Below are 21,859 nucleotides of genomic sequence, written 5' to 3' on the forward strand. Positions count from 1 at the left end.
ATTCAAGTCATACTATATGCATATTTACAAGTATGGCATACATATTTCAATTCAATTTAATGCATTAACCAAATAACTGTATATCAAATAACATATAATCATAGTATGATCGTCAAAGTATAGACATTCAATAAGTACATTCTAAGTCTAGATATTGAGAAGGTTTTAGACATTAACATCTGATAAATCTAATGGGTATATTCCGAGTTTGAACAAATAAGTATATTTTGGCCGCAAAGTTTGAATAATTAAAAGGGTAAATTTTGGCTTGATAAAAACTTATAGAACAAAAGAACAAATCCAACAATGGACAGATTTACAAATGAACAAATTCAACGATGAACAAAATCAACAAATGAATGGATTTAACAATAAATATATTTAATTTTAGTAAAGTTTGTCTGAACCAATGGACAAATTTATCAACAAACAGATTCACAAATTGACAGATTCAAAGAGGAATAGATTCAAATTCAGTAAAGTTTGTCTAAAGCAATAAACAGATTTATCAACAAATGGATTCATAAGTTGGTACTTTCAACAAGTGAATGGATTCACAAATTAATGGATTCAAACAAATAAGTAGATTCACAGAGGGGGGCAGATTCACAAATGGATAGATTACATTATTAGGAAGTTTAATAGAAATAAGTGAAATGAACAAATTCTGACTAGTAGAATTCTAGTAGAACGAAGTAAAACAAACATGGAATAGGTCATTGACATGCAATGGATCATCAAAATAAAAATGGTAGAATAACCAAATTCTAACTATTTAGAATGAGACAGAAAAAAGTAGAACGAATATATAATGGGTCATCAAAGTAAATATTGCAAAATAACCAGTTTCTAACTATCCAAAATGAGGTAAAAAGAAGCAAAATGAACATACAATGGGTCATCAATATAAATATGGTTAAATAATTCAATTTCTAACTACATAGAATAAAACAGAAAGAAGCAAAACAAACATGCAATGGGTCATCAAGACAAATATAACAGAATGACTAAATTTTAACCGCACAAAATGAAGCAGAAAGAAGCAAAACCAATATACAATGGGTCGTTGGGATAACTAGGGCAAAACGAGTCGAATCTAAATATGGCAAAATAACCAGTTTCTAATTATCCATAATGATGTAGAAAGAAGTAGAATGAACATGCAATTGGTCATCAAGATAAATATGTTTAAATAATCAATTTCTAACTACATAGAATAAAACAGAAAGAAGCAAAACAAACATGCAATGGGTCGTCAAGACAAATATAACAGAATGAATAAATTTTAACTACACAAAATGAAACGGAAAGAAGCAAAACCAATATACAATGGGTAATTGGGATAACTAGGGCAGAACGAGTAGATTCTAAATATGGCAAAATAACTAGTTTCTAATTATCCATAATGAGGTAGAAAGAAGTAGAATGAACATGCAATTGGTCATCAAGATAATCATGGTTAAATAACCAAATTTTAACTACCTAGAATGAAATAGAAAGAAGCAAAACAAACATGTAATGGGTCATCAAGACAAATTTGACAGAATGACTAGATTCTAACTACTCAAAATGAAACAAAACAAATATACAATGGGTTATTGGGATAATTAGAAGCAAAACAAATATGTAATGAGTTATTAAAACAAATATGGTAGAATGATCATATTTTGTTTACTTGGAATGAACCAGAACGAACCAAAGCGAAGCAAAATGAACTTGTAAGAAATTATTAAAGTCACTTAACAATCACCATACCCACATCAAGACTTTATCTCTCACCCAACCAACCAAGATAGAAGCAATCAAGTAGATTTAAGCTAACTTAATACTAAAATCTTCACTTACCTTTGACACAACCACAAACCATGAACTATCGATTGCCTTCATCATCTTAGCAACTCTTGAATATGAAGTTTTGCTCTTCAAATTCTTGGATTGAAAGGTGGAAATAACACATGCATGTTTCTACTTGAATTTTTGGAGGAATGAAAAGAGTTCTACAACAAAGCTAGAATGAGTTTTTTTTTTTCAAAATTAATTGAGGTAATTTGAAGTCTTTCCTTACTAGGTGTAAATTTGCATGCTAATCTTTAGCTTGATGCGGCACAAATCCAAAGCAAGGCTCTTGCATGTGGCCAAGGGAAATGGAAGAAGAAGAAAAGTCATTTTGAAATAATCATAATTTAATTTAGGTGTAAGAGAAATTAACCACAAAATCTTATTTTGTAAGAACACATCGCCATGCAAAGCTTGAATAAGGACATATGGGACTCCTAATTTTAATTAATAAATTTTGCAAGGGGAATATAGCAAGCGGAGTGTAATCTTTTCTTCTAGCATTATTAACACAAATTATTTATTATTACTATCAATTAACTAAAACTTACATAATTAATATCAACCGTCACTATTAAGATTATAATAAATTAATTAATACCACCATGACATTATTGTATGCATAATTCAATTCACATGTCAGACTTAGGATGATTTACGTTGGCGGAAAAGTTACCCACCGTGTTTTCCGAAACTTACGATTCAACTAAAAACATTCATAATGCAAATAATATTTAGTTTAAAATCTAAGTATTATTATCATATATGAGAATTTATGAATATTATATAATTATAAATACGAAAATTTCGGATGTCACATCAATTGCACAAAGTTGGATCATAGAAATAGTAGGAAAGATAGAAGAAGTGACTTATTCCTTTTCCTTGCTAAATTTAATGACAATTGTGCCATCTTTCTTCTTGGTGAACTATGACTTTGTTGATTGGATCGGCCTAGAGTTTTGGTTGATTTTTTCATAGTTAATTACCCAATATCTATGAGTAATTTAACTAGCTAATCTCGAGAGATTTATCTAGGTCCAGTAAACCATCTAGTATATAAGGTGGCAGCAATAGAATCCGAAGTTCAAGGTGCTCCAATAATCTATAGTTGAACTTTAAGAGCTAAGAAAAGTCGTGGATCCAAGAGAACGGTATTGAAGTTAGGAAATAGCATACTGAACATTGTTCCTACATTGATAGTAATTTGGGTAGTATCAATACAAGCATGCTGGTAATCCAAAAATAAGATGTCTAAAAGAGCTATTTGAGCAACCATGGGTAATCCCTTCCTTCCATGAAAGGATAAAGTAAGTAAGTCTAATGGCACCAAAGTAAAGGTATGTATAACTCTGTTGTATCCATTGTCATAGAAAGTCAAAAAGAATTTGAAGGGTGACAAAGTATTCTTGTTGAGTAGTGGAATAGGATGCTAGTCAAATTTGGAAGAATTGGACATACTCCTTAACCTCTCGAGAAGTATGTTTCATAAACTGCTTAATAGAATGGATAGGTGAGAAAGAGGAAGGTTGAGCAAAAGCGAAATATGGATTTATAAATGGAAGGTAAGTCTCTAAAATTTTACTATCTTCGTTGAGATAAGAAACCTCATAAAGATAGTCAATTTTAGAGACACTAGAAGTACGGAGTTCTAATGGAGGACTGAGGGATGGTGAGGAAATTTCAGAGAATTATGTCATGATATGAAAATTCTCCTTTTTTGCACTAAGTAGTGAAGTGGTTCATGAAGATTAAGTTGCACTCATGTTAAGCGAGCAGAGTAGTCAAGCTAGAGAGGCCCCCCCTAAAAATAAAAAAGAAGAAGCAAGAAGCAAGTGTTTGATCGAATTGACGAAATCAATCATACTTTCATTATGGTGGATTGGCTTTCATAAAGCACCTTTGGGCAGCAACCACTTCCATTCGTAATCCCTAGTCCTTATTTATTTCTTAATGGTTATGAGAAATGATTCAAGAGCCAGTAAATGGTGAAAATAGCAAAACCAATAAATAAATAGGGTATTGCTAAAATTGCTCCTATATCAGTTAAAATATTAATGTATCAAATTAATGGTTACGCATACACAAACATATATATATATATATATATATATAATACTAAAAAGTCTTTGATAATTACATGCTTTAATGGAGTAGAGACTGCCACATCTTTTGGGATTAATCTAGTACTCATAGAGCAATAGACACACCATTAATATAAAAAGAAAACCTATGACATACTTTCTAGTTAAAGTTATCTTGGGAATATTAAGACTAAAACGAGTATTAAATGATTTGGAGGATTTCTTAATGGAGTCTCTATTAACTTACATAACCACTTATTATTTGCCAAAAAAACCCTTAATCCCACGGATCCAACGGGCGAGCGTGAGCCGGGTCCTGGGCGGTCCGACCGGTAAGCCTAAACCAGAAGTTCGAACCCCCCCGGCCATGGAGATCATCTTCGAAATCGGAACGGCGAAACCTACGAGCTGCACAGTTGCTCCTGCAAGTTCAACTCCGATCACCGATTCACCTTCCCGATCTGTCCCCCTCGCCGGAGAATTCACGGCCGGAGGGGAGCCACCGGAGCTCCGACCGCCCGAGAGCCTACGAAAAGGCCGGAAGACCCCTCCGCCGGGAGCATGTTCTCGCAGTTCGGAGCCACGGCGGAGACGCTGAGCAAGGCGTCGACGATGATGTTCCGGATCGGTACCGACGCCCACCTCTACGACGACCCCGAGGACGTCAGCATCGCCCCGCTGCTCGACAGCAGGTTCGACTCCGAGAAGTGCGAGGCCCTGAAGCGCCTGCTCGCGCTCATCGCCCAGGGCTACGACGTCTCCAACTTCTTCCCCAGGTCGTCAAGAACGTCGCGTCCCAGTCCCTGGAAGTGAAGAAGCTTGTCTACTTGTACGTGCTGCATTATGCCGAAAAGTATGTGATCGGATCGACCGGTGTGCTCATTTGAAATGGATCCTCAATTCCGATTGTTTTTGAGCTTTGAAGAGGTGTGCGTGATTGTTTTCTATCTCTCATGTAGGCTTTTGGGTAGGAACTGTTAAGGCATTGTTCATATGTCCCTAAGTTTCTGCTAATCCTTTTAAAGAAGTGGGATGATATGTCATGTTTACATGCTCTCACTAGATATCCATCCCATACTTGAATTCTATATCACCTTGACGTGGACGATTGGATTTAGATTTCGGCACTTGGCTGATTGATTGTGTTTACGCTTTCTTGATGCTTGTAGGCGTCCGAATGAAGCATTGCTTTCGATAAATTGTTTCCAAAGGGATTTGGGGGACACCAATCCATTGGTGAGGGCCTGGGCACTCCGCACAATGGCTGGAATTCGTCTTCACGTAGTTGCACCCATCGTCCTTCTAGCTGTAAACAAGTGTGCTCGAGATCCATCTGTTTATGTCAGAAAATGTGCTGCTAATGCTCTTCCCAAGTTGTTCGACTTGCGCATTGAGGAAAATATATCTGCAATTGAAGAGGTGTTTGTTTTCACTTTTTGGTTTTCTGCAATTACTATTTGCCATTGCTTTTTGTCTGGGCAAAATGCTTGGTAAGGTGTATATGATGTTTTGTTAGAGCAGGAGAAAGAACTCAACAGGTTTATGTACCTCAACTCTTTTTGCCCGTGCCAAAAATTTTCTGAAAAGTAATTAATGGGGTTGAGGATATGGCTCATCAAAATTGATTTCTCCTTTTGCTTATTCATTTTATTTACCGCTGTTTTTGGGTTGGGGGGAGGGGGTGTTTATATTCCTTTTAATCAGCTCATCACTAAATTAAATGCCAGCATGCACTTGGTATCTGGTTTACCAAGACTGTATCCAGTCATTTGGTGAAAGATAGGCTTCTATGCTTTCAGTTGCCATGTAGGAAGATTATCTCTGTTTGTTGTCCATTTTATGCACTCTGATTAAGTTCCACCGCTTTGTCCTTTTAACATGTGATTGACATTTTATATCATTGCAGAAATCATAGAACTACTCTCATTAAAGAAAGAACAATAAGGGTAAACTTTACTGTCTGGTTGGGAACCCCTTTTACTTGTTGTTCCTTTTGTGCATAATTAATTATTCCAACTTGTGTCACTACATTATGAACAATCTCCTAAATTACAAAGAAACAGTGGATCATTTATTAAAGGTCCTTTTTGGGTTACACATGGAGAATAAAGCAGTCAAAGGAAGATATTGTAATGAAGTAGGATTTAGAAATCAGACTCAAATCCTACCAACCATTCATTCTGCCATAGGGTAGAGGTCGATGGTGAGGTCAGTGTGGAAATTAAGTGTCATGTTGTTAGACAGGAAGTGCATCTGGAGTTTTGTGTCCATTTAGTAAAACTTAGGTAATCTTGAAGCAATTTGGTTTGTGATGAGTGAGATGAAATGAGCAAAACTCATTTTGGGGTGATTTTGGCATGGTAAACAATGATATGAAGACACTCTTGTGTTTTTTTATTGGCATAATGACACTTTAGTTAACTGAAAAGTACTGCAAATATGTATGGTTCTTCCAGGTGACATAGTGGTAGGTTGGATGCACTGGTGTAGAATCCATACAATCAACCCTGCATAGTCCAAAATTGCTCAGTTGCGCTTGTTTGCTATTTTAACTAGAGACTTTGTTATACTCATAATCTGCGTTGAATATATGGACATTTGTCTTTGTGTTAACAGTTTGCTGCACAACTGGTTTTCAAATTTCTTCGGCTGTATTCCTTTCTTTTTCCTTAACGATTCAATTTATAACCTATGAAATGCAGGTTGTTGGAAAACTGTTGAATGATAATTCCCCTGGAGTAGTTGGGGCTGCTGCTGCTGCTTTTGCTTCTGTCTGTCCAAATAACTTCCCTTTAATAGGGAAGAGCTACAAAAGATTATGTGAGATTCTGCCTGATGTGGAAGAGTGGGGTCAGATATTGTTAATCAGCATTCTTTTACGCTATGTAGTCGCAAGACATGGTCTAGTAAGAGAATCGATCATGTCTTTTCTGATTAAAAAAGAGAGTTCACATCAGGATGAGGAAGATGAGTTTACCAGAATTATAGAAGGAGAAGAAAATACTGACCTGAAAGATGTTTATGAGGCTGAATTGGCCAATACAATATGCAGGTCGTACATTGAAGGACCGGATGAATATTTATCACGTGCAAGTTACATTAATATAGTTTCACTGAAGTTAACTTCTGCAAGCTATACATCTGGGAAAATTAATGAAGACATTAAGATCTTACTTCAATGTACATCACCACTGCTATGGAGTTATAACAGTGCAGTGGTAGTTGCTGCTGCTAGTGTACACTGGATTATGGCGCCGATGGAGGATGTCAGAAGGATAGTTAAGCCACTTTTGTTTGTCCTGCGATCCTCTAATGCCTCAAGATATGTGGTAAGCCATTTTCTCAAGCTCTCACATTGATGTATCTATGGAGGGCAGGAGGGTGGATGTGTCTGCATATGTACGTTTATGCTAACTTGGTCGACATCTATATTTATTTGGTGATATATCCGGTTATGCCTTTGATATGGTATTGGGGTAATTTGTTTCACTACCACTATTGACCTGACATCCAGTTTATTTTTCTGTTTCAACCTATATTATGAAGTAAAATGAGAATTACTTGACCATTCCCCAACTCCCTAGCTTAATACATACATGGTCTTTGAGGAGATTGTCTGACACTGCATTCTCTGTTTTTTTTGCCCAACCGTTCCCCTACCTAGGCACAAGGTTGTTCTTGTGTCATCGTTCTTGAACATAAGTGAATGAGACTTAGGTCATGGGTGTGACAGACATATGCAAGGTGAACATATTGCTTTCCAGTTCAATAGGAACGAAATTAAATGGTTATCATGTAACATGAATGAGGATTAAGAACATAGTAAAGTAAATATAATAAGGTAGGTGCTACATATAGACAAGAAAATCTGCAGAAGACACCTGTTCTTATGTTGCTGACTTTTCAAGTTTGTGAATGTATCCTGGGTGGGCAGGCAAGTTAGTGGATTGCTCCAGCTAAACCTAGTATTTGCTATTATATGTGTCAATTTGGCAGAATCCAGTTTCGAAATGTATCTGTCATTCCACTTGCATTTATTAAAATCATAGTGGATGTTGATGTTGGTAACTTTGATTTGTGTTTCTAGGTGCTTTGCAACATTCAAATTTTTGCAAAAGCAATGCCCTCTCTTTTCGCGACTAACTTTGAAGACTTCTACATAGTTTCTTCTGATACATACCAAATAAAAGCTTTGAAGCTTGATATCCTAGCTTCCATTGCAACTGAATCATCGATTCCATTCATTCTGAAAGAGTTTCAGGTACTTTTTTTTTTCTTGCCCCTGTGCTGTCTTCTTCTTACTTGTTAGTGACCGGCCTCTTTTGGAGGAAGAATTCATTGCATAATATTAAGATTTTGTGGTGGTATAGTTTAGTTAGTACTTAATTTGAAGTTATTATTCTTTTCTTGGATATGTAGATATCTTTATTTGCTCCAAACTCAAAATGTGGGAGAACTGCTACCTACTACAAGTCCAAGCAACACCTCTACACTACCTACCTGCAATGCAGCAAAATAATGTCCCTGTAACCCCCACCACACCTCTTCCAGAAGATGGAAAGAACCATTGAAACAACCTGGGACAAAATCGTTAGCCACTCATACAACCAAATTCCTCCAGAAAGCTCCAAAAAAAAAAAAAAAAAAAAGAGGACAAGAAAAGCCATGCCGCAGATCATTCAAACCATTCAGCAGTACAACTTCAATTCTAGACAAAATCAATTGGCAATGAATTTGAATTTTTGTGGAGTGAGTTGCATGAAAGAATAGAATGATCCTAGTATTTTGACTTCATAATTCTCTGTCCTTTCATAAATTTCTTTTTAAAAAATACAGATAATATGCAGTTGACTTTGTAATTGTGGTCATGCTTGTGATTGAATCTGTTGTGAATCACATATGCTTTTTCGCCAAGATTATCTTCCATTGCAATATGTAGATATATGGTTGGGTAGGTTTAAGGTTTTCTATTTTCTGTTGGCTTTGGAACTTTAGGGCTTAACTGCACTAGTTGATTGATTCTTGGATTTTGGAATGAGTAGGATGGAAACTATTGTTTAAATGGAAGTTTAGATTAGCAGAAGGGGTATTATTGCAGTCTTGGTATGCTTAGGTGTAGCTTTATTCTTATTAATTAATGTAGATAGGGATACTTATAAATAGCTGGAGTAATCTAATGTGGGTATGTGATTGTCAGAGGTATGTTCCCAAATTTTCCTCCTACTAACAGGATAAATGCTTTCAAAGTGATTCTCATTTTTAGTACTTCATTGTTAGGATTATATTAGGGATCCAGACAGGAGATTTGCTGCGGCTACTGTGGGTGCGATTGGTTTATGCGCACGACGGCTTCCAAAAATGGCAGATGGATGCTTAGACGGTTTGTTGTCTCTGACTAGGCATGGTAAGTTACTATCACTTACCTTTTATCTGCTGTTAAGAAGTCCTTTTCATTAAGTGGGCAAAGATTGGTGTTGCAGAATTTTTCTCTGGTGAGCTTGGTTCTCTAGATGAGGAAGCAGGAGTTTTGACTCAAATAATAATGTCCATTTGGTCCATCATAAACAGAGATCCAATAAGACATGAGAAGGTTGTATTTTCTTCCCTATACCTGTAAAGTTAGTCACTCCATAGCAATCGATCTGAATATTTTGTGATGTGTACAGAGATGAGCTTTAGAGGATTGGTAGGATTCTTCTGAACATTATGAGAGAATATGGTTTGCATCTTGGTGAAATAAGTGAAAGGGGCCATAGGTACTTTCAGTAGAGAATTGAAAAGATCAAGATGATTATTAGTACTGCTTTCCAGATTATTTTTTTGAATTTTAGATGTTGAAAATCTTATGGTGCCTGGAATTTGCTGACCAACCCCCTTCCCCTGGTGCGGCCACTATCAGGAAGAATATGGAGTAAACAAACCATTAGGCTTGACTAATCCCTGTTTATAGTTCAGTTGAGATAACTGAATGGGGCATTAGTTCTTTTTTTAAAACTGGACCAATTGGAGAGGAATGATAAATCCATATCTTTGCCTTTTAAAGTTGGGATAGGTGATATCTGACATTTTCTTGATGTAAATTGGAAGCCCTTCCTCATTACAGTAGGCACATTTTCATGTGATTTCCCTAACATCGCCTGAGATGTTCTTCAAGTTTTGATGAACTTATACTGTGTCCATATGGGAAATTAGCAGATAAATTCTCCATTCTGAACTAGTGGACTTTGCTCTGATTACTGCATTATCATACCTACCTACTCCACTAGCAAAATGAATATACCACTAACCAGCAGTCACAGTAATGTGGATGGAATATTAAAGCAGTGTCAGCAGCAATCATGTTAAGTCATTGGATTGGGTTTTGCCTCAATGTTTGGTACAGGACTCTTTCTATGCTTCTATTGGGGAAAAACAAGAAGCTGAAGTAAAAGAACACGGCAAGAAGATTGTTATCATACTGATCTAGGAAATCTTTGACCAAGATTCTTGATTCTTCCTGAATATGCCCATGGAATATTGAGCCACATGTGCCTGTCTAGCTGAACTAAGTTTTCTTCGGCCTTCTCCACGCTGGTTCAAGCTTTGTTGTATCATTGCCTAGTGTGCTTACTAAAAAATCATAAACAAGCCCAATATGAAAAAGAGAATATTTTGCAAAAGTCTTATTACAAGCTACAAGATAGGGAGGTTGTTGGGGGTAGAATGGATTTTCCTTGGAAAGTGAGGGTTCCACTAGAGCTTCTTTTTTTTGCTTGCGAAGCAACTGGGGAAAATATAATTACTCTACATAACTGACAACAATTAATGGGTGTTTCCTCTGTAAAAAGGAGGCAGAGTCCATGCAGTATCTCCTCCTTCATTGTTCTTGGAGAATGGTGTGGACAGTTTCCTATGCCTGTACTGGGTTATCTTGGGTTACTGGAGGTTCCATTGAGCAAGAACTTTGGGCTTGGCATGGATTTTGTTCACAGTGCAACAACAAAAGAATTACATTAATTCCTTTCTCTCTCTGTTTTTCGGTTGATTTGGAAGGAGCAGAACAAGAGAGCTTTTGATGGAGAGGAATCTTCCTTTTCTATTTTCATTGATAATTGGCTTAAAGTAATACAGTCTTGGCATAATGAATACTTGCATATGGATGTAAATGCCTTGGTTGATATAGTCAATGATTTGTCTTGTGTTTGAGCTCTCTTTTGCTTTTGAGAGCTGTTTTGTATATGGTTTCAGTTTTTCTGAGCTCTCTTTGTATATAAGGTTGCACCCCCTTGGTGCTGTGTAGTTGTACTTTCTATCTATTGAAAAGAAAAAAAGAGAACCTGTTTTGCCTCATGGGCTGAACAGGTTTTCATAAATTATAACCACTCAAACCCATTGCTTATCTATGCTCTTTGGCTTTTTTCCCGACCTCTCCACTTGCCTATGAGTTGCGTTGTTGATTGTGGCAATCTGCCAATTCTCCTCCAGTGTTAGTTATATTAACTATGTAGCTCCTGATTTCTTTTTTCATGAGGAGTTTTCATCATAATAATGTGTCGTTATTGATTGTATATCATTTAGCTCCACTTTTACTCTGAAAAATTTCCATGAACATATTGAGTTTGGTCTGAGGCATTTGTGACATACCAGGTGGTAGAGTTGGTAGTGCTGCATGAATGACACTTGATGGATGACTTCATTTAGCTTCACTTCTTTCTTCAATTTTCGGTACATGTTAATTGCTGACGTATTGACACTTGATGGATGACTTCTTTTTCATTACAGGTTGTAATCCAATTGATTCGTAGTTTAGATGCAATCAAGGTGCCGGCAGCTCGGGCGATAATTATTTGGATGGTAGGACAATACAGATCCGTAGGAGAGAAAATTCCAAAGATGTTAACCCCTGTGCTTGCGTATCTGGCTTATTGCTTTAAGTCAGAAGCGCTAGAAGCAAAGCTTCAGATTCTTAACACTAATTTTAAGGTAATGTGAACAGTTATACCCTACTTTATTTTAACTTTTGTGTGAATGGTTTCGCTAAACCCACCTTACTTCTTTTTATAGTTAGTTTTAAATATATTTATTCTATCCACATAGATAGTAAACTCTATACTAATCAACAAACTATAATGGTATAAAAGACAAGGTTCACAATAATTGAGGTGAAAATCAGTCAAAATCCAGTTGAAGTTGAACTGATTTTGGTATATGTATGCCACTTGCTCATATTGCACATTCCTAACTACTTCTTACATCTAGCCAAGCAATCACGTTAGAGAAACAGGGCACATTAAAGTTTAGTGAAGACCAACTCCTTTTCAACTGTGCTAATTGTTGGTAGGCAAGTTTCTGAAGATATGCATCGATGTAATCATCAAAGATTGTTATAGAACCAAACAGGTGATTGAAATTATAGATGGATGGAAGATAACTTTCTATGATGTTGATGAAAGTTAATATGCTCTATCTAGAAAAGTTGTCTAACTTCTTCAATTACTGTTGTTAAAACAACTAAGCCATTCATGAATTGTAAATTGAACTGCATTGGCTAACCAGTATTGTCTCCCCTTACCAGTACTGTCATTAGTTATTTAGAAAAAAAGTTGCAGAATTTATCAAATTATTTGGTGTGTAGCATTACTTTGAAATGCTCCCATAATCCTCATGGCAAGAATGGATTTCATTCTCTATTTTTACATTAGATTAGATTAGTAATTAGATATTTCTGAGCAGTACAGAATTTGGCACCAGTTATGCATGAGAGTAATACAAGGTGCAGAGAAGAATTCATGCCAAGGTTTAACAACCTAGGGGGTAAAATGGCGAGTTTGGAAGCTTAAAAATGAGATGCTGTGGAGATACTTAAATTTGAAGATTGTGATTTATCATGGAGTAAATTTAGCAGAAAATCAAAAGAATGAAAGAGCAAACTGGAGTCATTCCACGAAGAATCTGAAGAACTTGACAGTCAGAGGATTTTTATGAATGCTTTGACTAATTTTCTTTTCATGTGACCAAAATTACATTAGTAGGTCAGAGTTCCCAAATCACGTAAGAAGTATTTGATTAAGTTCAGCTGGAATTGTCATTATGTGCTTGGGATACCTTTTCCACTTGTTTTATTCTAACTATTTTTGTTGGCTCATGCTTATTGGTATTTGTCGGTTTGGTTCTGATTGCTGTGTTCTCAATTATTGTTGTCAATCTCAAGTCCACTGTTCAAAGTCACCCTTATGCTCTTACCAGATTCACATTGTATTGATGCTTGGAACTTTGTATCTTGAACTAAGTTCTCCACAAGGTGATGTTGTTGAACAGGCTTCATTTAAGGTGTTGATGTACTGAGACGTGGGGAATCTAGTTCTGTTGTTGCCTCTAAACTATATGTTCATTTCTTATAGGTGGCTTTTAATTGCTGGGTGTGGAGATTTGTTTTGATCATATTGAGCATGTTGGTGTTGACTTGTTATGCCCAACCTACTTCACATAATTGTCACAGTTAATTTTTAGGAAGTGATGTAAGAAATTTGAAGTAAGTGGACATGTCCTAGGTAATTACCGATATCTGCACTTATTGGAGTTTTGAGATGGAAATATCTATTCCGTGATGTTTAAGTGCCAATGCCAACTTTTATATGTTTATCTGCTGAGTCCACTTATGGCACATGTGGACATGCACATGAATAAAAAGTCGAGATATACTCGACTCCTGGGCTTAATTACTGTTAAGCAGCCCCTGCTTACATTGGGTCATATTGGCCTGACTAAATAGTTTTGAGGTTAATTATTGACACTGGGGGATCCTTTGCCGGTTTTTGACACATAATAGAAAGGAGTGCCACTACAGTATGGCATTGAAGGCTTTCTCTCACTGCTTAGTATGTGTATGTCCGACACATATCAATGAAACTTTTTTAAAGTAAACTTTCTTACTTTAATAACATCACCTCGGTGAGGACAAGCCTTGGCATAAAGGTGAACTTACCAGCCTTTTACTGGATTGTGAGTTCGAGTCATGTTGACTGCCTCTTTGTGGAAAAGCAAGGGAAAGGCTGCATATGATATATGATGCTCCCACAGTGAGGTGCCTCATGCACTGGGGCGCCCTCTAATGAAGTCAGCCATAGAAATATCTGGAAATAATTTGAGCTGTTAGGTTTGTTCATGCTGTCAACTTTAGACAAATATCACACTGCATTGAATGGTTAAATAAAGGCTTTAGTGACATAACTATATGTTATGGCTTTATTTTGACATCTGATTTTTTCACGAGAATCGTATTTGTAGTGTAGTTCATTGATGAAATATAATATAATTCTATTTGTCATTCTGGCCACCTCATGCTGTCTCAGCATCTAAGATGGTAACTATTTCCTTTGGGCTATAATATATTGAACTTTGTCTCTCTTCAGTCGTAAGTGAATGTCTTGATGAGAGCATAGTCATTTATATGAAGCAAAATAACAAAGGCTGAGAAAATTCAAATTTCTTGATTTGCATGACCTGTTTTACTTGGTATATCAAGGTAGACAAACCAATTGAAGGAACAAGTTGCAATTTGAAAATTGTAACCTGAAAATCCTCGTCCCTGTATCTTTAAAAAATGGTTATCTTCAGAGACCAGGAGCAATGCTTACTATATTTGTTTACATATCACCTGTCGATCTCTGTGATTGCTTCAGTATATGTACTTCCTTTGACCTGTTTTACCATGCCTATGCATCGGTATATTTACTATAATACTATATACCTATTAAGTATGCTGAAGAACAATCATGTACCTTCTCTGCAGGTCTTGTTTGATGCTAGAGGGAAAGATCATTTGATATTTAGAAAGACTCTTGCCTTTGTGCTAGATTTGGCTGAATGTGATGCTAATTATGATATTCGGGACCGAGCTCGCTTTCTCAAAAAGCTTTTGGAATGCAATATAGGTTCTTGCCTTTCAGACACACAAGCAGATTGTTTGCCACAAAATAAAAACCTGCATTGTGTACTTGCAGAGCACATATTTGGGGGCAAACTAAAGTCAATCTCACCTGAGCCACTAAGCAACCGATTTTATCTCCCTGGGTCACTTTCGCAGATTGTTTTCCATGCTGCTCCTGGGTATGAGCCTCTTCCAAAGCCTTGCAGTTTGCTTCAGGATGACCTGGATCTGATATCAAATGCTAAAGGAAAAAATATGCCTGGAGATGGGGTTGCAGAAAGTGGTACTACTGGGATGGATGAGTTTGATGCTTCTGACGGATCTTCAGATGAAGGCAGCGCTTCAAATTACAGCTCTCAGGTTACTATGACCGGCTCTGGCAGTGATGTTTATAATTCTGAAAGTGGTTCTGTTAGTGAAGAAGATAATGATGCTGGTCCTTTGATTCAGATTTCTGATATTGGAAATGAGGATGTAGCTCCACAGACTGGGAATGACTATATGGGCGATTTAGTATCAAAGTCTGCTCTTGAATCATGGTTAGGTGAGCAACCTGGATCTTCAAACACGAGTATATCACATTCAAATCGAGTCCACAGATCTTCAGCAAGAATTAGTTTTGGGAACATTGGACAGCGAGTCAAACCTAAAATCTACGTACTCTTGGACCCAGCAAATGGAAATGGGTTGAAAGTTGAATATTCATTTTCATCAGAAGTTTCAAGCGTATCACCTCTCCTTGTATGCATTGAAGTTTCCTTAAAGAATTGTTCTGCAGAGTCCATGACAGAAGTAAATTTAGTGGAAGAGGAATCCAGCAATGGACAGGATTCCGCTGATCAAATAGTGTCTGCCCCTGAAAGGTCAATTAGTTTTCTGCTTGTCCATATCTCTTGACTGTACCATCATCATTCACGTACTGTTGACCTGTCATGCATGCCTGGTGCAAATGCTGCTCTCTCTCTCTCTCTCTCTCTCTCTCTCTCTCTCTCTCACGCTGTGCGCACATACATTAGGTAGTATTCTTTTTTCCATGGACTAATGCTCCATGGTTGGAAAAAAATTTCTTGTATGCTTCCACTTAATTTTGAGATATCCTGAAACACTCTGATCTGTGCACCCATCTCAACAGAACAGTGTTGGAGTTTGTTCACCCATCTCAAAAGTGTTCACCCATTTGAAAGTTGATCTATCATTGGCTTAGAAAAAGCTTGTTTACAGACACACATACAAATAAAGAAAAAAGCAAAAGATTACATTTCTCCCCAATGTTCTAGGCAACGTGTTGAACTTTCTGTCCAAGAACCTGAAATTCTATTGCATTAAATTCTTTTTTCAATCTTTTGCTATGCTTTCAAGCACTAATATCTACTCTGGGTTTGCAGTTTCTCAACGTCCAACAGCAACATGCCAACTTTAGTTCCTATGGAAGAGATCAATTCTCTGGAACCTGGTGACACATTAAAAAGGATTATGCAAGTTCGCTTCCATCACCATTTATTGCCTCTTAAACTTGCATTGCTGTACAATGGCAAGAAGGTTCCTGTTAAGTTGCGGCCCAATATAGGGTACTTTGTCAAACCACTTCTGCTGGATTTAGAAGCCTTCACAGACAATGAATCCCATCTCAGAGGGATGTTTGAATACATGAGAGGGTCAGAATTTTTGTCTGAAGTTTATAACAAGAAGCAATTTATTAACTTTATCTTATTTGCTGGCATTTTCACCTCCCTCATCCTTGTAAGTTGGGCAACTAACAAATATCAGATACACCTTTCGTCTTTGCTTGCAACAGGTGCACTTTTAACGATCACATTGAAGAGATAAATAAGGACAAGGATGGTGACGCAGTGAAAGATAAATTCCTTTTAATTTGTGAGAGCCTAGTGCTGAAGATGCTCAGCAATGCAAATCTATCCTTGGTATCTGTGGACATGCCAGTTGATACCAAGCTCGATGATGCGACGGGTTTGTGCCTGCGATTTGGCTGTGAGATCCTGAGCAAGTCTATTCCTTGTTTAATAACTGTAACTGTAGAAGGTAAGTGTTCTGAGCCACTAAATTTAACAGTTAAAGTCAATTGTGAAGAAACAGTATTTGGGTTGAATCTTCTGAACAGGGTGGTAAGTTTTTTGAGTGAATCCCCACACCATCACCCCTAATTGGATTTTGAGGGATGGATCATACAGTTGTTCATCATTGACTCAGGTTGGCATAAAGGAAATTACAATCGTCATTCTGATCTTTCAATTGATGTCATGGTTACTGCACTAAATGGAGGGCCTTCGTTCTCTTTTTGTTAATTTTTGCTTGTCTTGTGTTTTGGGGTCGTAGATGGTGTAGGCTGGAGCTTGCTTTTCTCCTTTTTTTCCCTCCATTCTTTTTGTACAGAAAAAAAATGCTTCCATTTTACTTTCTGTTTTCGTTTTTCGGTTGGAGTACAAGATGTTAAAACTTTGAACCCAGGTGTGACATAGCAATCTAATGGAGTTCCACATGGCATATGTTTGTAAGGAAACGTTTGTTTTGGGCTATCTGAAATTCAGTTTTAATGTTTAAAGACATTAATTACATCGATGGCTGATCGGAAGTAATATGGGCAAGCTGGGTGATCGCTCTCATTTCGGAGGCAAAGGGCTCAATCGGAAAGGTGCGTCATCGAAAGGTGAAGTAGAGAAGAAAATAAGTTGGTAGAATCTGCGATTCGGCTGCACATGCTTTTGCTAAGTGGGGAGTGGGGACTAAAGAATCATGTCTTTTCTTACTTGGTTCCTGAGATACTAATCAACGGCGTTAGTATTGGTAGTTTGGCCAGGATGCACTTCTAACTGAACTTTTAGCGGTGAATTCTGGTGGTTCAGTGTTGAAGAAGAACATGATGAAAAGTTGACTCCCGAAGTGTCGTCGTCAATTTGGCGTCTCAAATCATCAACGCTTTGAACTGCCTGGTACAAAATTAAAGCAAAGTTTGGCTCATTCGTTAGTCTCAAAACAGGCACAATCCCATTGTATTCTATGACACGGCTGTGGTTGTTACTTACTGACCAGCATCAATTAACAATTCTCTCTGGAGTTAAGACAGGACAAATGGCAAAAACAAAACTAAAAGTAGAACGCCGTCTGTGGGAATCGAACCCACGACCACATGGTTAAAAGCCATGCGCTCTACCAGCTGAGCTAAGACGGCTTGTCTGAGATATTTTGACTTATTATACTATTTAACATAGATCTAAATAAGAGGTATTTTTTGCCCATCCATATGGTTTAGTCGTGAATGGGAAGCCGTAAATGAATCGAAAACGGCAATGTCATGCATTGTCAGGAGAAACGTGCGGCTGTTTCAATAAAAGAAGTTGATCTTGATAGTACTTTCGAAATTTGAGCGAATGAGAGGTCTCGTTTTCTTGAATTGCAGGACGGATTTGTCCTTTGAGCATTTTGGTTCCGGTCATTATGTTTGATGTCATTTCCAATTCCATTAAGTTTCAGCTTTAGTCTATCTCCCTAGCTGTCTGTTTGGCATAGCTTTGACCTCGCCCATGCATTCACCTCGATTTGCAATTTTTACTCCATAAGTCATTGGCGAGGCAGGATGAAAGCGCGACGCAGGAAAAATGCTGCTGCAATCGATCCCAGTGGTGTGATTCGCCGTGTAAGTCATTCCGGAGGAATTATCTCAGGTGTTTCTCCTGGAATTTGCTCAGTGAAGAACAAGGTGAAGAAAGACACCCTGGAAATTCTGGGCAAAACTTAAAAAAGAGATGCTCCATTTCAAGTCATAAAAAGCTACAGCTGATGATCCACACGTTCATAAACAAAACAACAGAAGTAAAGGAAAAGATCATACATGACATAAAACTCAAGCAAGCCGATCGATTTTGTGTATAGGGTCCGTGATAGATTTATGAGATGGGCCTGAGTTGGCCCGTCCGCCCAAGTTGGGCCCAAAAAGCCCGGCCCACGGGAATAGGGCCCGTGGATGGGGGAAGGTATAAAAGGGAGGAGAGAGAGAGAGAGACGCACCTTTGGCACAATCAACGTACACTTCTCCCCCGCGTTTTCTCTCCCGAAGAACAATAGGCATACGGCTTCCAATTTCTTCCCTTCAAGGCTTCATCGACCGGATTCTCTTCCTCCATTGACGACGGTGTTTAATCTGTGGCTAACAAGGTACGCTCAAATCCGTGGTGTGCTTTACGATCGGTGATGCGTGTTTTCCTGGCTTCGTCTTCCACATTCGATTTAGGGGGTTCGATTTAGTGTCGAATCCGGTTTTGGGATCGATTATTCCCAACATTGGTATCGTGAGCCCTAGTTCACGTTTTCCCGATCAATTTGATGTTTTTGATTGATTTTTCGTAAAAAATTCTCGGCCGTACGGATCGGGGCGTGAAATCCCGACACCCGAGCACTGTACGTCCTTTTTTATGAGTTTCCGTAAGTTGGAATCAAATTCTGAAGGCACCGGGTGAAAGGCGACGACGAGACGAGTCCGGGCGACATGTCGTGCGTCGCCGGACGACGCCGCAAGCGCCACACGCGCTGCCACAAGCCGCTGCGCGTGGGCGCCACGCGCCCAAAGCGCTGGCTATGGCCGCCAGGCAGCCACGCGCGGTGACGAACCGGCACGTGCGCGCGGCGCCGGGCGGAATGGCACGCGCCGGTCCGCGGACCGACGCGTGCCGACGTCACGTGATGACGTCACCGATGACGTCATCCCCGACGACGTTTTCGCTGAGCGGTCACCGCCGGCACCCGACCGGCGACCCGACCCCGGCGAGACCCAAGACGTGCGGATGACGTCTTGGTGACGTCAGCCCGTGCACGTGAGCGGCACGTGCGGGCGGTTCACGCGAACCGGCCCGACCGGCCCGACCGGCCCTTCCGATCCGACCCCACGCCCGTTGACCCGACCCGTTGACCGACGACCGTTGACCGTTGACTTGACCGTTGACCCGAAAAAAAAAAAAAAAAAACAAAAACAAAAAAAAACAATTTGTTTCTTTTTCAATTATGTCTGTGTGGGTTGTAGGTCATCCATTTTAATTCTGCATTTGTTGCATGAATCATGGAAATTTATGTATTTTCCATTTTGTTTATTATGGATGATAAGTGATCCATTTTAGTTCTGCATTTGTTGCAAAAACTATGATGCGTAATGCACGGATACCTGCAATCCCGAGACCGGACGAAGGAAGAGTTAGACTGAAAAGGCTAATGAAAAAGTTAGCTGATTTTCGGTGGCTTGATGGTGATTTAGTATCACATATGGTCAGGTCAATCGATGATACAGAAATCATCAATAATGGTTATCTTATGCCGGATTTTGATAAGGTGCCGGCTTTGTTGACACTCTTCCACCGAATGGCAAGCGGTGTTAGACGGCTATGGGAGGTCAACGTGGTCCCGGGTTATAGGAGGCTGGTGGAAGCTTTTGTAAGAGAGTACTATAGATTGAGTTGGCCAAAACTTCAACCCTTAGATTGTGCTCTACGTGGCGCAGTGAATGCGCTTGGTGGCGACATGAAAACTCTCCAAAAGATTTTCCATGGTTGGCAAATGTACCTTCGTTTTCGAGATGTTTTGACCGATAGATTAGAAGGGACATTCCTAATTATTTCTTAGATTAATTATGAGATGTTTTATGGATGTAAATATCTCTTTCCAAGTTGATATTTTTCTTTGTATATATTGCTCAAAGTGTAATGTATAGTTGTATTATGTGAAAGCACCGTTATTATATTGAATGTTAGATAATATTTGCTTTCTCATTTATCGCCGATTGTGTGGGTAGTTAGTCATGGGGTAGTTATAGAAGTTTTTGTAACTTCATAGAATTGATTTTGCATATGACAATCATATTAATGATAATTTTAAGTTAGGATTTTTGGAGGATGATTGGAAACATAGTGACCTTTTGATTCTGAAGCCTTACTTGAAATTATTCATTAATATGATGGGTCTATGCAAATAAGGATGCATAATTGATAGGCATTAATTATTCGTGCATGTATGTCTGATGTGTTCGAAGCGATAGTTCAAAGCAACTAAGAATGTAATTGCCGATATGAACGGCTACAATTGTGAAATATTGAATATGAAGATTCAATATGTGCTGGAAAAGCAAGAAGCACTAGAAGCTCTTAACCATGTTATGGAAGATCTTGAGAATGCTGTGCGCCACCTTGAGCTGGTAGAGGACCGCTTAACGGGATGTGAGCTGAGAATAGATATTTGCAATGCTGGTTCTAGCTCATAAAGAGTTTTGAGCTGTAAGCGCAAGCGTATTGATTCGTTCAATATGTGGAAATGTAAAGGATCAAGTCCTTATTGCAAGAGATCACGAGTTAACCAACACAAGAGAGGAAAACGTCCTCAAGTGAAGAAAATGTCAAGGGTGAAATGTTACAACCGTGACAAGAAGGGTCACTATGCTCGCGACTGTCGTGAGCCAAAGAAGGTAAACACCTCTTGTACATTTGAGAACTTTGATTATGTGTCAAGTTCTGCATTATAGACTGAATCCAATCCTTTGTGGAATGTAGATTCAGGAGCGACAGACCATGTAGCGAAGGATAAAGGATCCTTCGTGGAATTCCGACGAATACCAACTGGAACTGAGTGGATCTATGTGGAAAACAACCAGAGCTGAAGTTAAAAGGATTGGCACCGCCAACCGAACATGTGTGGTGGACGCAACTTGTTCCTACATGATGTTCTAAATGCTCTAGAGATTCGTCGAAATTTAATTGTCTGTTTTGATGTTGGTTAAGCTTGGTTTTGGTATGAACTTCCATAATAAATGTGTAGATTTGTGTTTAGATACAAATTACTATGGTTGTGGTCACTTTCTAGATGGTTTTATTGTACTAAATGTTGACTGTGATGATGTCAATATGTTATCCCCTTGTTTCACGTCTTCTATCTTATATGATAATGATGTGAATATGATGGCATGCTAGACTTGGTCATATGGGCCAACAACATATGAACAGACTAGCCAAAGAGGGCTTGTTGGGCAACATTGAAA

General features: G+C 38.3%; 1 protein-coding gene and 1 non-coding gene across 2 annotated transcripts; one reads left to right on the forward strand and one right to left on the reverse strand.

Annotated features, from left to right (window-relative positions):
- The first annotated feature begins 4,282 nt into the window (after positions 1-4,282).
- Positions 4,283-17,389, forward strand: LOC104420877 (AP3-complex subunit beta-A). Its single transcript, XM_010032650.2, is given in 11 exon segments — positions 4,283-4,692; positions 4,695-4,773; positions 5,090-5,339; positions 6,623-7,249; positions 8,008-8,181; positions 9,198-9,324; positions 9,401-9,510; positions 11,682-11,882; positions 14,692-15,692; positions 16,215-16,484; positions 16,625-17,389. Coding segments are annotated over 11 exon segments (3,417 nt in total). The 5' UTR covers positions 4,283-4,481; the 3' UTR covers positions 16,992-17,389.
- Positions 17,390-17,943: 554 nt separating this feature from the next.
- On the reverse strand, positions 17,944-18,016 carry TRNAK-UUU. Its single transcript has one exon. It is a non-coding gene; the product is annotated as a tRNA-Lys (tRNA).
- Between the last annotated feature and the right edge of the window lie 3,843 nt (positions 18,017-21,859).

This window comes from Eucalyptus grandis, chromosome 10 (genome assembly GCF_016545825.1).
Source record: "Eucalyptus grandis isolate ANBG69807.140 chromosome 10, ASM1654582v1, whole genome shotgun sequence".
In the NCBI taxonomy this organism is placed as follows: Eukaryota; Viridiplantae; Streptophyta; class Magnoliopsida; order Myrtales; family Myrtaceae; genus Eucalyptus; species Eucalyptus grandis.